Source organism: Patella vulgata, chromosome 9, assembly GCF_932274485.2.
Source record: "Patella vulgata chromosome 9, xgPatVulg1.2, whole genome shotgun sequence".
Classification (NCBI taxonomy): Eukaryota; Metazoa; Mollusca; class Gastropoda; family Patellidae; genus Patella; species Patella vulgata.
The window spans coordinates 40,555,492-40,577,542 of NC_065887.2; the positions used below are offsets into that span (position 1 = coordinate 40,555,492).

Consider the following 22,051-nt stretch of genomic DNA (forward strand, 5'->3'; position numbering starts at 1 on the left):
ACCGATCGTCTTCATGGTCATATCTTAAGTATTTTATTGGATATTCCTCACGTGATCCTCAATAACAAGTGGAATAAAGTCAGTAATTATCATAATACTTGCTAATAACGGGTCTCATGCTATAGAACTAGCTAGACAACTTCTGATAGAATATTCGGATGTTTTACCTGAAAAAAGTTCTGTTTATGACAGTTAAGGATCACATACATTGCGATTAAATCAACTACTGCAATCTCATAAATTATATTAAGCTGAAAATATATTTCTTATAAATATTATTATTTATGGTTTCGAATCCCCGGTTGTACGTGACAAGGAGTAGGGTCGCCTGTCCAACTTCGTGGGTTTTCTCCGGGTCCTCCGGTTTCCTCCCACTGCTAAAGACCCCTACGCGCAAGCGAATTATTGAAATAAAATTGAACCATATGGTCGTCCCGAAATGACCTAGTTTGTGTCGAGTGGACGTTAAACCCCATTTCTCTCTCTCTCTGATTGGTTGAAAGGTCGCGTCGAATGAGTATAATAGTCCCCTAAATCTGCTTGGGTGAGACTGTGTATTGTCAACGATATCACCCTTGGTGAAAGTGGACGTAAAACCTCAGAAACGAACGAACGATCCTTGGGTGGCTTGCCTGCGGTATCAGGCGGAAGAGGACGTAAAACCCCACGAGCGAACCTTGGACGACTCACTGCGATGAATATATCTTGGGATTAGGCAGTGGGAGGAAGCCGGAGGACCCGGAGGAAACCCACGAGATCGGGAAGGCCACCCTACCCCTTGACACGTACAACCGGGGAATCGAAACCCGCGAGTTCACTCATTGACATACTTTAAGATACAAAGCGCATGCGCTAACCATTCGATTCCCCCCCCCCCCCATATCCATTATAAGGAGTTCTCCCTTCTTTCGATTTGCAGATTGCTCGTTTCAATTGAAAAAGATAAAAAGAAATGGGGTTAAACGTCCTACTGTTCTACTCCTATACTGGGCTAATGAAGACGGGCATACACCATACAGTGTGCTATGAGGGAAATTTTGCCCGGGCAGCGGCACTACGGCCTACTCTTATATCGAATTCCAACTGCCAAGGGATCTTTTACGTGCACGCCAATGTGTACAGGGGACCTCGGTTTTTTGTCCCATCCGAACGACTAGACAACTGTCCTTGTCAGGCCTCCATCCTGCATCACTGACAAGGGGAAAACACGCCGAAAAATCTGGATGAACTTTCTCGGCCAATGCAGGGATCGAACACCCGACCTCCAGGCTAGCGACAGCGTCCTACCCACTTAGCCACGTGGTCCCCCTCCTTTCAATTGTGAATTTGATATATATACTTGTATCGTCTGTTAGTTATATATATATATGAATCATCTACATGGTTTAATATGAGCACGCTTATTGTGAGCTTGTGAGTTTTTATTTATTGTTGTATATCAGTGATTATCAGAATGTTAAAATTGTCATAATATTCATTTTATCTGAAAGGGAAGTAACTCCAATTAATGACACATTCAACACCCATTCAAATGTGTCGTGCATTCTGATTGACTGTATTTTGTGAAACTATAGATGATTGGTCAATTCGGAAACAAGCTCAGTTGATGATATGATGTCACGAGATTAGAGTGTGAATGAAGTACAGATTTTCTGAAAAAGGTTCCCTAGTAGAATATTGCCACGCTATTTCCTGACCATGCGCCCCAATTAATAATTGTGTGTTCTCATTTGTCGGATTCATTTTTTCATATTTCTGCTTGAATATAAGTGACACTATTCAAAATGAAATGAAATGGGGTTTTAGGTCCTACTGTTCTGCTCCTAAACTGGGCTAATGAAGACGGACATACGCCATACAGTGTGCTATGCGGAAAATGTTGCCCGGGCAGCGGCACTATGGCCTACTTTTATATCGAATTCCAACTGTCAAGGGATCTTTTACGTGCACGCCAATGTGTACACGGATCCTCGGTTTTTCGTACCATCCGAACGACTAGACAGCTGTCCTTGTCAGGCCCTCCGTCCTCCGTCCTGCATCACTGACAAGGGGAAACCACGCCGCAAAATCTGGATGAACTTTCTCGGCCAATGCAGGGATCGAACACCCGTCCTCCAGGCTAGCGAACCAGCGCCTTACCCACTTATCACCGTGATCCCCGACACTATTCAAATCCTGCTTGTTATAACATTTACTCGTGTTATTTAAGTTGGTAATGGGTCAAAAAGCAAATGCAGGTGGGCACGCCAAAAGTTTCTTTGTCCCCTGGCGCCAAAAACCCTCGCTACACACACCACAGGCCTGGATATAAAAGAAGGAAAATAGAAATAAATAGAACTGGGCAACCAAGATGATAAATCCCTGATCATATTCCCTTTAAATATTGACCTTAATATATGTGACAGGACTAGATAGCCTTATATGTAAATAGAGGATAGTTTATCTATGTATATAAAACTATACATAGCGCACCTGACACAGGTATACAGACCTATAGCTGACATCAACCATAATGTGTACGATATTAATAAGTCTGCTTGTAATTTCTTCAATATTTTCGACCTGCGGTAAGTATCTAATCTCTTATGCTTTTCTTCAGTTGAAATAGTATTTTAAAGTAGCTAAGTCCGTAACTCAATATCATCCAAATTCTTCGACATTGAAAACACGATTCTTTTTGCAATTTAAATCAACATTGGTGTTGTGATCTTACCTGGAAAAGATGAGCTTCTGATATCCAATATTTAAGACAAAATAAACATTTTACCATTGGTACACGAATCGTGACCATGCCTTTCAGCGCCATTTGTAACAAGGTGCTCAAAGAATGAGGCTAGACATATTCCACAAGTCATGTCAAACGGTGATATCATATTCTTATTTGGAGAGCATGCGCAATAAATAATATCGGTGTTGACTGGAACAACCAGACGCTAGAAACCGACTTGCGGTTGAGACTTCTGCCCCCTCTGGCGTATTTCGCCGAACATAACTGATGACAATTCACAGTAAAAAGGACAAGATTGAATGTAAAACAGTTTATATAAATTCATATTACATTATTATATGTGTTGCGACCCTTTTGTGCCAATTTCTAGGTCCCAAATATTAGCGATTTAGCTCCTTTAAACAACATGGAATACCTGTCTGAGTTGTTTCCTAGATGGAATACCTGTCTGAGTTGTTTCCTAGATGGAATACCTGTCTGAGTTGTTTCCTAGGTAAACAGAAAATAGTAAACATTAAATATAAACATATACATTAGCTGATATAAAAAAGGACAAATAAAATGAATTGTAGAGCCATTGAAAATTAAATCTAAATTGATCATCTTTATAATGGTATTTCGAAGAAGAAAACGTGGGGTGGGCGGGCATATACTGAGCAATGTAGTCTGATCTGGGCTGTGCACGGACTCTTACGGTAGGATATGATTACGATATGATTCCCCCAGCATATGATTACGATAGGATTACCCCCGGGATATGATTACGATAGGATTACCCCCGGGATATGATTACGATAGGATTACCCCCAGAATATGATTACCCCCGGGATAAGATTACGATAGGATTACCCCCGGGATATGATTACGATATTATTACCCCCGGGATAAGATTACGATAGGATTACCCCCGGGATATGATTACGATAGGATTACCCCAGGATATGATTACCCCCGGGATATGATTACGATAGGATTACCCCCGGGATAAGATTACGATAGGATTACCCCCGGGATATGATTACGATAGGATTACCCCCGGGATATGATTACGATAGTATTACCCCAGGATATGATTACGATAGGATTACCCCCAGAATATGATTACCCCCGGGATAAGATTACGATAGGATTACCCAAGGATAGGATTACCCCCGGGATAAGATTACGATAGGATTACCCCCAGAATAGGATTACCCCCGGGATATGATTACGATAGGATTACCCCAGGATATGATTACGATAGGATTACCCCCAGAATATGATTACCCCCGGGATAAGATTACGATAGGATTACCCCAGGATATGATTACCCCCGGGATAAGATTACGATAGGATTACCCCCAGAATAGGATTACCCCCGGGATAAGATTACGATAGGATTACCCCCAGAATAGGATTACCCCCGGGATATGATTTCCCCAGAATAGGATTACGATAGGATTACCCCCGGGATATGATTACGATATTATTACCCCCGGGATATGATTACGATATGATTCCTCCAGGACGGTGTATTGTCACCATAAAATCATATTTCAGTATGTTACTATACAGCCAAGTGTATTGCATACATATGACAATGTTTTAATTAATCCATTGTGATTGCATCCATATATTTATAGACTTTAATTCAATTGCATTTTTCTACTCATCTAACTTACGAATTGGCCCAACTTTGACCTAACACTATGTCAAAACTCCGCCCATATATATAAAGGACTGAGTAAGTCAATAATCTGTTCTTGTCCTATGACTCCGTAGCTTATATCATTTAGTTATAGAAAACAAGCCATCATAAAAAGCATATTAAGTAGATTGACGCGCCCGTACGAGTAGCACGTGATAATTGCTGTCCGGGCAAAATGTCCCACATGGCACACTGTATGTCATATGCCCGGTCGGCGCCGAAAAGTAGGACGTTAAACCTCATTTAATTCACTCATTCACATTTAATATGCAATACAATACTAAATTAACTCATATAGTAAATATATACATTACAGTACTAAATAAACTCATATAGTAAATATATACATTACAGTACTAAATAAACTCATATAGTAAATATATACATTACAGTACTAAATAAACTCATATAGTAAATATATACATTACAGTACTAAATTAACTCATATAGTAAATATATACATTACAGTACTAAATAAACTCATATAGTAAATATATACATTACAGTACTAAATAAACTCATATAGTAAAGAACGATAACTATATAAATAATACGAAATATAAAGCCAAATTCAAGATTTATATACTACTAATAACAAACTGTTGGGTTCTCTTGGTTTATAAAGACAATAATCGTGATAATCACCTAGCATGATAGACGAGGAACCAAGTAGATCCAATAAATCGAGCGAAACTGGGTACCGCGTGGGTGCTCACAGAGTTCACTTAAAACCCATGGCAGTTTCAGCTGTTCAGGCAAATTTCTCCTTTCTACCATGGCAGCAACGGTGGCTAAGTGGATAAGAGAGAGAGAGAGAGAGAGAGAGAGGGGGGGAGAGAGAGAGAGAGGGAGAGAGAGAGAGAGAGGGGTTTAACGTCCACTCGACACAAACTAGGTCATTTCGGGACTAACATATGGTTTAACTTTATTTCAATGATTCGCTTGCGCGTAGGGGTCTTTAGCAGTGGGAGGAAACCGGAGGACCCGGAGAAAACCCACGAGGTTGGACAGGCGAACCTACTCCTTATCAGATAAACTAAAATTGATAACATGTGTTCCGGAGAGAGAGAGAGAGAGAGAGAGAGAGAGAGAGAGAGAGACGCCCACTCGACACAAACTAGGTCATTTCGGGACTAACATATGGTTTAATTTTATTTCAATAATTTCTCTCATAGCACACTGTATGGCGTACCCCGTCTTAATTAGCCCAGTTCGGAGCACAACAGTAGGACGTAAAAGATCCTTTGGCAGTTGGAATTCGATATAAGAGTAGACCATAGTGCCGCTGCCCGGGCAAAATGTCCCTCATTAGCCAAGTATAGGAGCAGAACAGTAGGACGTTAAAACCCATTTCATTTTACCATTGTGTGTGTGTGTGTGTGGGGGGGGGGGGCTGAATGGTTAGCGTGTGCACGCTGTATCATTGAGTCAACTGGCGTGGTTTCGAATCCCCGGTTGTACGTGACAAGGAGTAGGGTCGCCTGTCCAACCTCGTGGGTTTTCTCCTGGTCCCCCGGTTTCCTCCCACTGCTAAAGACCCCTGCGCAATCGTATTATTGAAACAAAATCAAACCATATGTTAGTCCCGAAATGACCTAGTTTGTGTCGAGTTGACGTTAAAATCCATTTCTCTCTCGCTCTCTCTCTCTCTTTCTACCATTTCACACGACCATAGTAAACAAACTGTAACCGGATGTTGTGTAATCTCAGTCCATGCAGTATGATGACCAGATATCCTTTGTTATTCTATAAGAGATATACAAAGGCCATTGTATAAGGTTAGGAAATCTTAGACGATAGCGACACTGTACACAGGAAATGGTAGAAACGATAACGCTATTTCAGATATGAAAGTAAAATGAAACGATAGACCATAAGAATATACTATGCGAACTGTTATCAGTTTCCGACTTATGATCAAACTGATCCGCAGCAAATATTTACTTGACCACTAGCCCTCAATATTATCTTTTTTTCTGCTGCAAAATAAATTTTAAAGCGTTTTGTTTTAAATATTATAAAATAAAATAAATATGTTGGAGGTATATATCTGGATGAATATATTTTTTATTTAGTGTAAGAGAATGATTGTATTAAAATTAAACCACAAGTTAGACTCGAAATAACCTATTTGTGTTATAGGAAAGTTGTATTTTTCTGATATTATCATTACACTTTATTTATCTTTCAGTTTATACTAGTCCAATACAAGCCACTTTAACGGTAAAATACCTTTATTCTTTTAGTTTATACTAGTCCAATACAAGCCACTTTAACGGTAAAATAACTTTATTTTTATTTTATATGGCATAGATGAAAATGATATTTCCCTTGGCCCCAAAATAATATTTTTTTATTCACTGAGAGAGAGAGAGAGAGAGAGAGAGAGAGACTAACATATGGTGCAGTTTTATTTCAATAATTCGCTTGGCCGTTTTGGGTCTTTAGCAATGGGAGGAAACCGGAGGACCCGGAGAAAACCTACGAGGTTTGGCTGGCGGCAATATTCTTCGGCACGTACAACCGGGGAATCGAAACCACGCCAGTTGACTGAATGACAGACCCTTTGATACAACGCGCAGGCGATAACCATTTGGCCATCCAACTCGCCGACTTCACTGACAATTTTGAATTAATTCATACAGAAGAATTAGAAAGTTAGATGTCATGATCTCGCGAGGAATGACATCTCTATTTGTTGACCTATATTCCAGACGGAAGTGACGTGTCCGCATCTGCCTTGTCCATGGCCCGGTACATGTGAGAACCCACGTCAGACATGGTTTGAGTATAAAGGTAAAAAATGTCCCGGATGTACATACTGTGATAAACAGGTAAGAAATAATTCTATAATTACATTTTCAGAAAAGTCAGGAATAAACGTCTGTTTAGGGGACCTCGGTAGTGGGGTTGGCTGCATAAACTTCATGTGACCTTCACAATCCGATATTCTTTTGTTTTGAGGTTGAGTGTGGAGGATTTCCGATCCACTGTGTCCTGCTCTTGAAATTTTTATCTGATTGTACTAACCTTGTTATGTCCCTTGTTTTGTTCTACGATTATCCAGTCCTGTTGAGGTGTATGTGATAGGACCCATTGTAGGCGAGTGGACAGAATGTTCCCCGTTCATTGTCTGTGTGCCCATATATATAGCGAGTCGTTCAGATGGTACGAATAGTGACTGCAATGATTGAAATATTGTAGGAATTCACATTTTCATAACCCTTCAATGCAAATATAATCTTAATTAAAGGATGTGCCTCTAAGAAAATGGAGTCTTATTATTCTGGTGGTATTAATGGGTTCTATTTTAATAATATTGCAGATTGGTCATGACTTGAAACCTAAAGAATATGTCCGACCTGCTGGGTGTCCTTTATTCCATTGCCGCTATCCTGGTTGTTCGAGTGCAAACTATGTATGGCCCACCTTTACCTATGAAGGCACGACTTGTCGCGGTTGTCCAGACTGCAAGCCAATGTAGACTTATAACTTTGATCATTAAAAATACTTTTAACATTAATCTTGTTTGACTTTCTCTTGTAAACACATAAACACGTAATGATCAGTGGGACAACCTCGTGGGTTTTCTCCGGGTCCTTCGGTTTCCTCCCACTGCTAAAGACCTCTACGCGCAAGCGAATTAATGAAATAAAATTGAACTATATGTTAGTCCCGAAATGACCTAATTTGTGTCGAGTGGACGTTAAACCCCATTTCTCTCTCTCCTCGGAACTTCTTGTAGACAGTAAATAAATGTGTTCATATGAAGCATTTATGTCCTTATATGGTAGATCAAGAGCACGTGCAGGGGCAATAAGTGGATTATGACGGGGTTTGTGGCTGGTTTGGGAGTTCAGGGTATCATGATGGAGGGATCCGTAAATACTTACACTACTAGCTTTACCGTATAGTATTAGATAACATTATGATTACAATGGAGAGAGAGAGAGAGAGGGAGATAGGAGAGAGAGAGAGAGAGAGAGAGAGAGAGAAATGGGGTTTAACGTCCACTCGACACAAACCAGGTCATTACCGGACTAACATATGGTTCAATTTTATTTCCATAAATCGTTGCGCGTATAGGGGTCTTTAGCAGTAGGAGGAAACCGGAGGACCCGGAGAAAACCCACGAGGTTGGACAGGCGACCCTACTCCTTGTCACGCACAACAGGGGAATCGAAACCCCACCAGTTGACTCAATGACAGACGTGCTCTCCATTCAGCCATCCAACCCCCCGATCTACAATGGAAGACGTGGTCCATAGTGCGTTTGTGCTGGTTCGTGTTTATTTATTGTTTAGCTAGAACAAAGATTGTCTTCTTCATTTAAATTATTTCAAGATTGTAGAATCATGCTATCATGATTTGTTTTTAAACAAAAAACAAACAAACCCTTAAAATGTAGAATTTTTAAATCTTAATTTATTTTAAACCTTAAACGCAAATGTACACTAAACCGATGAGCGATTAGGGTGAATAGGCCTCTTGTTTGATTTCTTATTCTCGTGTTATCGTGTTATTGATAATTTCTATTTTAATATTATTCCAGGTTGGTCGTGACTTGAAACGTGAAGAATATGTTCGACCTGCTGAATGTCCTTTATTCAAGTGTCGCGATCCTGGTTGTTCGAGTGAAAACTACGTATGGCGCATGATCAACTTTAAAGGTGTGACATGTCGTGGTTGTCCATACTGTAAACCTATGTAGATTTGGACATTTTTAAATGTACACTGATCATTAAAAGATGCTTTTAAGATAATATTGTTTGAGAGAGAGAGAGAGAGAGAGAGAGAGAGAGAGAGAGAGAGAAATGGAGTTTAACGGCTCCTCGACACAAACCAGGTCTTTTCGGGACTAACATATTGTTCAGTTTTATTTCAATAATTGGCTTGCGTGAAGGGGTCTTTATCAGTGGGAGGAAACCGGAGGACCCGGAGAGAATCCACGAGGTTGGATAGGCCACCCTACTCCTTGTCATGTACAACGGGGAATCGACAACACGCCGGTTGATGACAACCCTAATGATACAACGCGCACGCGCTAACCATTCGCCCCCACCCCCGCGCAGTATTGTTTGTCTCTTATAAACACGTAAACAAGTGACGATTAACGGCCGTATCCAAAACATTCCAAAACATTGTAATGGCAAACTGGGGGTAGGGGTGGCGGGATTACCTTAAACGTGTCATACCATTCGAAAAATGGTCCACACCCCACTAAAAACAACAACATTAAGGTTGGCCACGCTATTGTTTGTATATAATTTATTCTGGGCTCTATTCACTGCATTGTCCGACAAGTTGTCATATCTATATTATTGTTACGAGAATTCTGTCAGCTGTTTATCAGACTAATATACGAGTATTCCTGTCCCTATTGACTTCTTCGGGATCACTACACGTGGCTAAGTGGGTAAGACGCTGGCTCGCTAGCCTGGAGGTCTGGTGTTCGATCCCTGCATTGGCCGAGAAAGTTCATCCAGATTTTCCGGCGTGGTTTCCCCTTGTCAGTGATGCAGGACGGAGGGCCTGACAAGGACAGCTGTCTAGTCATTCGGATGAGACGAAAAACCGAGGTCCCGTGTATACATTGGAATGCACTTAAAAGATCCCTTGGCAGTTGGAATTCGATATAAGAGTAGGCGATAGTGCCGCTGCCCGGGCACAATTTTCCTCATAGCACACTGTATGGCGCATGCCCGTCTTCATTAGCCCAGTATAGGAGCAGAACAGTAGGACGTTAAACCCCATTTCATTTCATTTCCTATTGACTTCATGGTTACATTCATGACATTCCTTGGCCTATTGACATTCTATAGAACATTAATCTTCATCACCACACAAAACAAAATCATCTTATACAGACATACATGTGGGTGACATTTTCATGCTAAGTTGGTAGGACGCTCGCTCGCTAGCCTCGACGTGGTTTCCTCTTGTCAGTGGTGCAGGACGGAGTGCCTGGCAAGGACAGCTGTCTAGCCGCCGGGATGGGACAAAAAACCGAGGTTACGTGTACACATTGTCGTTGACGTAAAAAATCACCAGGCAGTTGGAATTCGATATAAGAGTAGGTCATAGTGCCGCTGTCCGCGCACAATTTACCTCATAGCACACAGTATGGCGTATGCCCGCCTTCATTAGCTCAGTCGGGGCAGAACAGTAGGACGTTAAACCCTATTTTATTTTATTTCATTTCATTTCAAAACGCCTGTGACGTAACTTTAGTAGACGGTTTTCCTAAATCATGCGTGTTAAAACTTATCTCGGAGACACGCATAATCACCAAAAGCTGACATTGAATAAAAATGTAAGCGAAAAAACGGAAACAATGACTATAATAACACATCATACACACATGATGAGTCAGATCGTTTTAATCAAACGATGTGTTTCCTGGTATAATTTGATGTTCTATTGTAAAACATGATTTAGATAAAAACCTGACAGATTTCACTATAATAGTTTAAAACTAAATAAATAAAAGAAAGATGAATATATTGAAAATTACTTTATTCCTAGCGAAGTTATGAATTTTGGAAGAGTAGTCTCGATTTCCATTGCCACCATTATTACGATAATAAACGAAATCTCGATTATCTATTTTTAAATTAAAATATCACCACCATCCAATAGCCCGAGGGTTTATTATGGACGTGGCTTGTGCATGAATGTCTAAATAATAGTTTATGTAACATTTGAGGCCTAAAGAAAGACCTGTAATAGTGTGATTTAGCTCTTACATAATGTATGTTTAACAAACAAGTAAAGATATGAAAAGCGGTTTAACGTCTCATCAATTATTTTCAAACTAACATTAACCAAATAATGGTATTTGTTTTATCAATCTGTCTATTTGTGCAATCTATATGTCTATTTGTGCAATACAGAGAGGGGTCCGCTACCCTTTCTTGAATTCTAACAGCTGAGCGATCTTTATTTGTACTTCAATTTATACATGGAATATCGGTTGGTCGTCCCACACTTTCTATGTGACCAGCCCTTACAAATGAAAGCTAGGCTGACCTCCCCTCCCAGTACAATGGAAATGAAATGAAATAAAATGAAGTTTAACGTCCTACTGTTCTGCTCCTAACCTGGGCTAATGAAGACGGGCATACGCCATACAGTGTGCTATGAGGGAAATTTTGCCCGGACAGCGGCACTACGGCCTACTCTTATATCGAATTCCAACTGCCAAGGGATCTTTTACGTGCACGCCAATGTGTACACGGGACCTCGGTTTTCCGTCCCATCCGAACGACTAGACAGCTTTCCTTGTCAGCCCCTCCGTCCTGCATCACTGACAAGGGAGAACCACGCCGGAAAATCTGGACGAACTTTCTCGGCCAATGCAGGGATCGAACACCCGACCTCCAGGCTAGTGAGCTAGCGTCTTACCCACTTAGCCACGTGATTATAACCAAACAGCATGTTGTTTTAAATTGATTTTTAGCTAGATCGGTTTACCGTGGGTTTACCGGTCAATCAAACACGTTCTTAGAATCTAACAAAAGTGTTCCGGACAAGCAAGCCTTTGGAGTCATTAGATGCTATTTTGGTACCTTCTGCCTTTCTATTTTCTGACACCCCTACCCTCTTTACCCCGTTATAAATACGGCCCTGAATCTGAATCGTGACTATCGTCTTCTCACACAAAGAGATAAACTGTATTATAACGGAAGACTGTTTAAGTGGTATCGTGGCGATAAATAACACTTATTTCCGGGTTTACATTGTTTCTACATCAACTAGAGTATACAGTACAATAACTATACATAGTAACTCGGCTGTTTTTAAGAAATGAAATAAAATAAAATGAGGTATAACGTCCTACTGCTCCGACTGGGCTAATGAAGACAGGCATGCGCCATACATTGTGCTATGAGGAAAAGTTTGTCCAAACAGCGGCCCTACGGTCTATTCGAATTCCAACTGCTAGTGGATATTTTATGTGAACGCAATGTGTACACGGGACTTCCGTTTTTCGTTCCATCCAAACGACTATGCCACTAAACAACTGCACCACGTCAGACAATTCCGATGAACTTTCTCGGCCAACACCGGAATCGAACATGGGACCTCCGGGTTAACGAATCAACGTCTTACCCACTGAGTCCCCACGCCTATCCTCCCTTGGCAGTTGGAATTCGATATAAGAGTAGGCCGTAGTGCCGCTGTCCGGGCGCTAGGGTTGGGATTAGCGCTAGCCCTGTTTCTATCTCGTGACCATTAACCAAACTTGATGTTGGCCTTATAAAATAGATCTATCCGTAAAAGTTGTGATCCGGTCTTGACGTTTTTAATATAAGCTCAGGCCCGGCGGAGTGGGGGGGGGGGCTTTAGCCCCTCCAATAATTTTGCCGCAAGTACTCTTTTCTCCAGGTTATTGCGGCCCCTGGACCCACGCCTATAAGGACCTAGGATGGAAGCCCCCCCCCCCCCCAATCAAGAATTGCTTCCGCCGGCCCTGAAGCTTGCCAATAAATCTACACATTCCATGTCAATGTCGACATATTTACCGATATTATAGGGTCTATGCAATATCGTATCCCTCATTACACGGAAAAGGGGGCGGGGTTTATCATTAGCTCTCAGAATGAAAATACTAATTTGGCGGAAATTAAGTAGCATATCACGCCTTTGTCCTAACCCTAACCTGTAATCTGTAATCATGAATATTTAAACTAACTCGGGGTGGAGGGCAAGCTCCTTCCCAGCTATGATTGAAACGATATAACATCGACGACATTAATTTAAGCACATCTAACCATCATTTCCGACTGACTCAATATTTTGATTTAAGACCAGATGAATGGACAAGATCGTCATATTATAGCTTTGGAATGAAATACTTAAACTAATTCGACCTCCCCTTTAATCTTTAAATGACGTCGAATTTGTTGATGCCCGAAGACGGATGAAGTTTAATGTTCCATTTCCCATAAAAATGATATTGTTGACGCCTGTCTGCATCACGTTTCACAGAAGGATCCTGGTGTCGAGTTAGAAGGATGAAAACCGAATGCACTGCACAGTCTTATCAGTTCTGACAGATTTTGTACAATAAGCGGACGATAGTAGAAGTGGTCTATGTATATAAACCATTGATGTCACTTGTTATATTCTCATCAATATGACGTTGATCTTGAATATAGTGCTAATAATACTCTCTGTGTTGATATCGACATCGATCGGACAAACTTGGAGTGGGTAAGTTATATTTATTTATATACTTATGTTAATATAAACTTGCTGCTTCTGTGTTTGTGATTATTCAATTATTGTATATTAAGCCTTTGGCCCTTACTGCATGTAAACATTGACTTCCTTGGTTCTGTAACCTAGTGGATTACTTCCATAAAACGGGAACAACGGTATAATCTGGATGTGAATTTATTCAAGCAGTAACAACATTAAAATCGACTAACAACTAAAAAGGAAAGAACAATATGGTGTGCATTCTTTGATAATTACAATATATATTTCTACAATGAACCTGAGTGAAATTTATATGACTTTGTTTTAAGTTCTATAACTTAATATGACTAAGTTTTAAGTTCAATTTGTTGTACAATAAACAATTATAAAATGTTGCTACTAGTGACGTAAATTAAATAGTTAATTAAATGCTATTCAACAACTATACAATAATACTTATGTTGATAAAAGATCAAGATTATAACAATGAATACATTTAATTATATTGTAGGAGATTAGTGCCCCAGTCTGACTATAGCTGTTAAAAACTATAATATTGGGTTCTTAGAATTATTTCTGAATAAACAATATAATAAAAATATGTCTGCCAAGCATCATATTGAAATGCTTGGTTATATTTCCACGCTGATCGCCAGCGAATACTCGCTCCGCCGCTATAATCACAGAGTGAGAGAGAGAGAGAGAGAGAGAGAGAGAGATATTTTGACATAGTTAAATCATCAGCTGTCATGAAATGAAACGTCCTACTGTTTTGCTCCTAAACTGGGCTAATGAAGGCTAATAAAGACGGGCATACGCCATACAGTTTGCTATGAGGGAAATTTTGCCCGGGCAGCGGCACTACGGCCTACTTTTATATCGAATTCCAACTGCCAAGGGATCTTTTACGTGCACGCCAATGTGTACATGAGACCTCGGTTTTTCGTCCGATCCGAACGACTAGACAGCTGTCCTTGTTAGGCCCTCCGTCCTGCATCACTGACAAGCGGAAACCACCACGCTGGAAAATCTGGATGAACTTTCTCGGCCAATGCAGGGATCGAACACCCGACCTCCAGGCTAGCGAGCGAGCGTCTTACCCACTTAGCCACGTGATCTCTCTCAAGTGTCATAGTCCATTAATACTTACAGGCATGGTATTCGATATATTTGATGAAATTAAACATATTAAAACGTAGTAATGAGAAAAAGAGAGACAAATGGGGTTTAACGCCCACTCGACACAAACTAGGTCATTTCGGGACTAAAATATACGGTGTAGTTCAATTTTATTTCAATAATTTGCTTGCACGTAGGGGTCTTTAGCAGTGGGAGGAAACCAGAGGACCCAGAGAAAACCCACGAGGTTGGACAGGCGACCCTACTCCTTGTCACGTACAACCGGGAAATCGAAACTAGACCGTATGATACAGCCAGCACGTGCTAACCATTCTTTGTTGCATATTCTGTATATATTTGCCTACTATTCACATACCTATACCATTTGTTTGATAAAGACGAGAGTCGCTTAGTATTAAACTCAGTAATTGAGTATCCAGAAACATGTACATTGTGTTCTTGTGAAATAAATGTGTTTATCTCAGAAGTTTTGTTTAGCCATACAAAAGACAACTAATCGTTTTTTCCTGCATCTAAATGTAAGGGGCATACGAGTAAGTTGTGACCACTAAGGCAAGCAGGGCTCTCATCCACGTGTCTGAGAAATTTATGGCCTTGTAGATTTGAGCAGTATAATCTTGACTTACAGTGGATTATTTGTAATTTTCTTTTCCCAAGATAGTAATATAGTGGCACGATGGTATCTTAATTGTAGGGATTCTAGATTGAATCGCTGCGCCCAACCTAGATAATATCTCGGCCTAATCGACACTGAAACCAAAAGAAAAACCTGTAATAGTCAGATTTGCATAATACATCTTTTTAATTGTAAAGTAATTATTTTGAGTAAATTGTAGTGTTGATTCAATCGCGCTGAATTAGATATCGTCCGGATCGGTGGCTTCAACTATGATAAAGTATTAAAGTGGGGAATGAAATATTTTAAATATAACGAAATTAGAATTAGACACTGCTGTACTGATAAACGTCAGTGGCGTGCTCGGTCTTGGTTTAGAGAGAGAGAGAGAGAGATAGAGAGAGAGGGGGGGGGCGCAGAGAACGGGGCGCCGGAACCAGGGTACCAGGGTATACAAATGGTACCCTGCCCTTTTCTGGGGTATACATGTATATCCATGCCCCAATGATGAAAGTTTTCAACCTTTTTACTAGTCTATTCATTATTAAATGATAGATATGTAATTGCTGTCTGGTCGGTCGCGAACCGGATCTCGCACTCTCATCATGTCTATAAGTGGTTAATCGAGTTCATGATAGTAGATTCTGTTTATAGTTATTAGACTTTTCAATTACACAATTTTTTATGAGATGAATTGCTCATGATAAGAAAACTGTGAATAATCAGACTTTTGTCTTTTTCATTATCATGTATTTTAAAGGGTTTTATGTTGGAATTTGGAATGCTAGAGGCGCTCTAAACAGCGTTCTCGGAATTGACAAATTTCAAAATTTGGGGGAGAGAACCCCCACCACCGGAGCCCCACCCTATCTTTTGGTACCCTGGCCATCGCGCCGTTCCGGCGCCCCTGCGCAGAGAAAACCCACGAGGCTTGACAAGCGACCCAATTCCTTGACACGTACAAGCGTGGAATCGAAACAAGACGTAATTACAGACCCGTGTCATCTAACGCACACGCGTTATATAACTCTCCCCGCCCCCTCACTCCCGCCCCGATTTAAATAAATGAAATGAAATATGGTTTAACGTTCTACTGTTCTGCTCCGTCTGGGCTAATGAAGACAGCCACCCCAATTTAAGCTAAACTTTCGAAAGATAGAATATATGTTAGGGTTTAGTATGTTTTTTTTTGTTTTGAAATTACACATAATTAAAACAATACTCTGCAGATCTTAATCTTGCAAAGTTTACCGAAGAGAAAACACCTGTTCCTTTACGTAATAAAAGATTTTAAATTAGAATATTAACTAACACAGTGGCATTTTAAATGACACAAAGTGACTGGTAGCTTGTTTTGGTACAGCAGTATTTTAATTGAAGCAGTTATTTATTGGGCGTGTCTGGTAAAACTAACTTAGTTAATTTTAGTGTACAAAGTATGAATACGCCAACAAATGAAGAAATAAGAATTAAAGACTTAAGAACACTGAATTAAGAGCTGTTTGGTCACCCATAGACTGGACCAGGCCACCCACTTACCAACAAGCCCCAAGGAAGAGTTGCACCGCTCTGCCATTCAACCGGACAAACAGACCCGGCCCTCCCATATGATATGTATATATATGTAATATTTGCATTCTATGTTTATTTCTTTCATGTCGGAGCAGAACAATTAAACAAAGAAACAATAGTTTGAAAATTCGCTACAGATTAGACATGCGCCGCCATTAATCTTCGCTAAAATCTGTGTATGCTCACCTTTTTAATCCGATTCAGTCCAATCCGGTTAATATGATGATGTACCGTTCATATATGAATTTTATTTTCTCAAATATTATGTAAGATTTAGATAAAGAGGCTGGTCGTTCTTGCTATGATGGTGCAAAATAGATAATTAAAAATGAATATATTGAAAATTTCGTTTAAATTACTTTATTCTGAGCGAAGTTATGGGTGTGATTTATTATCGTAGTAACGTTACTTGTTAATCGAGACTCGGTGGCCCTCTTCTCCATTTTTAAATTAAATCATTAAAGGGCGATCGTATTTCAATACGTTTAATTCTCCACCATCTTATGAGTTGATTATAGCCTCAAAATAAAAACCTGCAATAGGCAGATTTAGCTCTTACATAATGCAGCTTTAAGTAATCGGGGGGATCACGTGGCTAAGTGGGTAAGACGCTGGCTCGCTAGCCTGGAGGTCGGGTGTTCGATCCCTGCATTGGCCGAGAAAGTTCATCCAGATTTTTCGGCGTGGTTTCCCCTTGTCAGTGATGCAGGACGGAGGGCCTGACAAGGACAGCTGTCTAGTCTTTCGGATAAAACGAAAAACCGAGGTCCCGTGTATACATTGGAATGCACGTAAAAGATCCCTTGGCAGTTGGAATTCGATATAAGAGTAGGCGTTAGTGCCGCTGCCTGGGCAAAATTTCCCTCATAGCACACTGTATGGCGTATGCCCGTCTTCATTAGCCCAGTTTAGGAGCAGAACAGTAGGACGTTAAACCCTATTTCATTTCATTTCATTTAAGTAATCGTTAAACAATCAACTTGAGTATATTTGTCAAAAAATTCTAATTTCTGTTACACACAGTCTCAGCTCTGTGTAATTTGTTTAGGATTACATGTTCAACTTTCATCGCTAAAAACGAGACGAACCATTAAACAACTGATTCGTTCCTTCAATTTTAGGAAAAAAAAAATGAACAAAATCATGTTCTTATGGCGCTGGCCCTCTCCTTGGGGCCTGTCATTAATTATGGCCATCACATTGGACAGGGAAAGAGGTATACTTTTTGAACTAGGGTTGATTATTATTAATATTAATATTTCGTTTCATTTTATTTTCCGTCCTGTTTTAGACGCCCACAAAGTGGATGTGTAATGGCGTCACCGTTATCTCATCCAACTTGTTTCAATTGATTTTTAAATACAAATTGCAAGGGTTATTTATTTGTTCATAGAGAAGACCTTAATCGAAATTCCGTTAGTGATTTTGTCCATTTGGATATTTGGAATTTTTCGATCGCAAATTGCAGAATATTCCACATTTACGTTCAAATTTATGAAATCTTTCAACAGCGAAAGAAGGTTTTAATACTAAGTTTCTCTTTCCAGAAACGTCTGTTCCAGACTGATATGTACATCGGAAAGGGTTCGTGTCTGCAGTTATCGTACATGGAGAGCGTAAGTTTTAAATTTGATATCGTAAATAATCCAGTGCTCTTATCGTTTTTTTCTTAATGTATTGAAGAATACATGTCTACACGATACTTGACAATGGAGAGACTGCGCTGGAAATCCCGGGGAACTATCTCGACCAACTCCTTAAGCATGTATCAGAGACGTCATGGTTCATGATCAAATAATATAAACCGAACCACCGTGACTCATATATATATATGGCTTCTAATATATGTAATTGAAACAATACTATTATCCGTTCTTCACATATCATTGTTCTGTTTTGCTCGCTAGATGCTGTGCCTATAAATGGGTTTCAAAAACTAAATACCGGACGGAGCAATTCTGCTGTAGTGGATGGCGGGATACAAATGGCAACCGCGTCTGTAACCAAGGTAACAAAGACATATTAATTACTGTTCTGCTTTGTGCCTTCTGTATTACAATATCAATAATTATATCATGGCGTGACCAATTATCAAATTGATATCAACGGTGAAAGAAATGGCGAAGATATCGAAAGAATACAATGTATCGAATCACTACAGAGGATGAAAATGAATTTTGGTCTGCATATCTTTCTAAAATTTTAATTATCTCCCTTGATTTTGTCAAACGGAGGTACCCTTGGAAAATGCATATCGCACCAGTATTTGGCAGGATGACTGCCTCTACCACCCAAACTCTTCAAATGCCTTAAACCGAGATTTCTTAAATAAACGTGTTTTTGTTATTTCAGATTTCATCTTTTAAAACGTACTACATTCTTGTTTCCTTCACACCATGTTTAATTCAGTTATCTAGGACCCATCTTGGTTTTATTTAAATAGATATTTATTGCTTGTTTGTTATTTTAGCTATCTGTTATCCACCCTGTGAAAATGGAGGAACGTGCTCAAGACCCAATAAATGTGACTGTCTGAGGGGTAACGATGGACCCACTTGTGCTGGAGGTTTGTCATATTTTTGAAGATTTCTATGCTGCCATGACTGTACGTTTTAATGCAATAAATCTTATTTCTCACCATTTTCAAAACTTAATAAAATTTACAGAATTATGAACAACTTTTCTGTGGGAGCATAATTAAAGGATAGACCATGTTTCTGTAGCTGGTTCTCCTAAATCCTGTTTATATTTTAGTGACGTTTTCCCAGCTAAATCCATTTTAGTAACGTGTTCTTATCAAAATCCATGTTTATATTTTAGTAACGTGTTCTCACCAAAATCCATGATTATATTTTAGTAACGTGGTCTCACCAAAATCCATGTTTATAGTAACGTGTTCTCATCTAAAGCCATGTTTATAGTAACGTGTTCTCATCTAAAGCCATGTTTATATTTTAGTAACGTGTTCTCATATAAAGCCGTGTTATCCGGGTGTGTGCAGCAACCAAAAGACATGTCAATGCCAGGAAGGGTTTACCGGAAACACTTGCCAAATCAGACAAAGTAAGAAATCTTTTATTACATCAGTTCCTCACATTGCTGATTTTGTTTAGAATTTTATCCATATTTAATTTGTTATTGCTGATTATTATAATGTTGTCCATGTTTAATTTGTTATTGCTGATTATTATAATGTTGTCCATGTTTAATTTGTTATTGCTGATTATTTAAAGATTCGAACTTTCAAGAAATCTTAAAAAGCGGACAACTCAATGCAAACATTGATCATTTAAATGAAATGAGATATTCGAATATAGCATTCGTAGATTTCGAACCCTCAACGGCTCCAGTTGACTATTTACGTGATATGGGGTGTAATGCTATGTAACGTATAAATTTAGGATATTAATGAATTTAATTGAAATCTCCATCGAACAGGTAAAGCCAGTCAACTATCTAATATTTGGTTGTGTAGAGCTACCTTGTCAAACGTAGAGCGAGTCAGTAACATGGAGAAATATAATTTTGTGACGGATGCGTCAGACCCATCTGACCCTAGCCCAGATGAGATCTGGTCCAACCAGCTGACATACAATTATCTAATGGTCCAGGCGTCTGCGCAGTTTAATCCCGACGTACCTGCGCCTCCGGAGTATATCAAAGGAGCAGAATTTGGAGTTGTTCGTTCTTCTATCACCGTGACACTAACGAAGATACCACGCCCAGGTAAATGTTCCTTTATTCTAATCAAGTGGGGCGTATAATCAGTTACCTTCTGCACGTGACTGTCTCTTTATTCTAATCAGGGGTTAACTAACATTTACACAACGTCACCGACATTCTGTACACAGCGAACAATCTATCTACATTAAGAATGGCCGCCATGTTAAAAAGCCAGTGTATTAATGTATTATTTTTGTTATGCGGTTGTAATCCGTTGTAGAGATTTTACACATACGAAGAATAAATAAACGTTTTCCAGTCTCAAATGTATCGATGTGTTATTAGGGTTGCGGTCTCCTACCAAAGTTAACCGAATGCAACCGTAAAATATTCCTGTAGTATGGCCACTATAATTGTCAACATATGTACCATTCATAAACTAACTGTGGTAAAGTAAGACTGTAGACGAACAGCGTTAGGCGTTAGTTACGTATGTGTCGATGGGTTACGACATACCCGGATGGCGTTCTCACACTAAAGTGAGGCTTAAAATCAGGTAACTTCCCCCGGTGTGATAGTTTGAGTTGACTCCTGGTGTGTGTTTTCTCCTGGGCACTTGCGCATGTCCGAAACTGATGTTTGCCTTAACAACGAAACTATATCTACTTCCTGCGGTGTGAGTTGGTTCCTGATCACTGGTCAGTACAGGAAAAAGTATATCATGTACTTGATTAAAGTTTTGTCATTAATAAACATACTTGTTATCGGGGTTAGCTGTTGTTTTAGTGATCAGTAGTTACACACCGAACACAAATTGGCAACCTATTCGGCTAGCGAGCTATTCGACCGATCCAGCTGGCAACCTGTTCGTTGGCAACCTATTCAGAATTAAGACAACAGTCGCCCAAAATCATCTATTTTTACCAACCAATAAATCCAACGTTACGTCTATCAAATGAAAGTAGAATAATATATTATTTTTTATCCATTCCTTTAGCTCAGAATAGAGGTGTAATTTCGCATTATCGTACAAAATTCTAGACATCCAACCAAATATATTCCGAAAGGTTATTAAATAGGCTTTCCAAATATTATCAGTAAAAGTTGGCACAGTCATATTAAAGGGGTGCACTCTCTTCCTGAACATGACTAATTTTTTTAAAAATTTTAAAGGGAAAAACTGTTAATAACCCGTGTCAAAATTCGGACCATCGTACAAAATTCTGATGATCCAACTAAATATATTCTAAAAGGTAATTGAAAAAGCTTTCTAAATGTCATTAGTAAAAGTTGGCACAATCATATTAAAGGGGTGCGCTCTCATCCTAAACGTCGCCAATTTTCTATATGTAAAAATAGACCGGTATTTTTTTCGAAGTCCAAATTCGGACCATCGTACAAAATTCCGAGCAACCGGCTATATATATTCTGAAAGGTAAGT

The 22,051-nt window shown here is 39.6% G+C and overlaps 1 protein-coding gene and 1 long non-coding RNA gene across 3 annotated transcripts in view; both read left to right on the forward strand.

Moving 5' to 3' along the window:
• The first annotated feature begins 2,476 nt into the window (after positions 1 to 2,476).
• On the forward strand, positions 2,477 to 9,178 carry LOC126831965 (uncharacterized). Of its 2 annotated transcripts, none has more exons than XR_007684445.2 (4): positions 2,477 to 2,567; positions 6,662 to 6,693; positions 7,130 to 7,249; positions 8,968 to 9,178. It is a non-coding gene; the product is annotated as an uncharacterized LOC126831965 (long non-coding RNA). The 2 variants fall into 2 exon arrangements; XR_007684444.2 differs by lacking the exon at positions 2,477 to 2,567 and adding an exon at positions 6,144 to 6,193.
• Positions 9,179 to 13,196: 4,018 nt separating this feature from the next.
• LOC126831943 (uncharacterized) overlaps positions 13,197 to 22,051 on the forward strand; it is a 28,097-nt gene continuing 19,242 nt past the window's right edge. The window contains exons 1-6 of the mRNA XM_050562604.2: positions 13,197 to 13,631; positions 18,495 to 18,563; positions 18,855 to 18,955; positions 19,418 to 19,513; positions 19,906 to 20,010; positions 20,386 to 20,673. Coding sequence (XP_050418561.2) covers positions 13,555 to 13,631; positions 18,495 to 18,563; positions 18,855 to 18,955; positions 19,418 to 19,513; positions 19,906 to 20,010; positions 20,386 to 20,673 — 736 coding nt within the window. The 5' untranslated portion in view covers positions 13,197 to 13,554. The remainder of the gene's footprint in view (positions 13,632 to 18,494; positions 18,564 to 18,854; positions 18,956 to 19,417; positions 19,514 to 19,905; positions 20,011 to 20,385; positions 20,674 to 22,051) is intronic.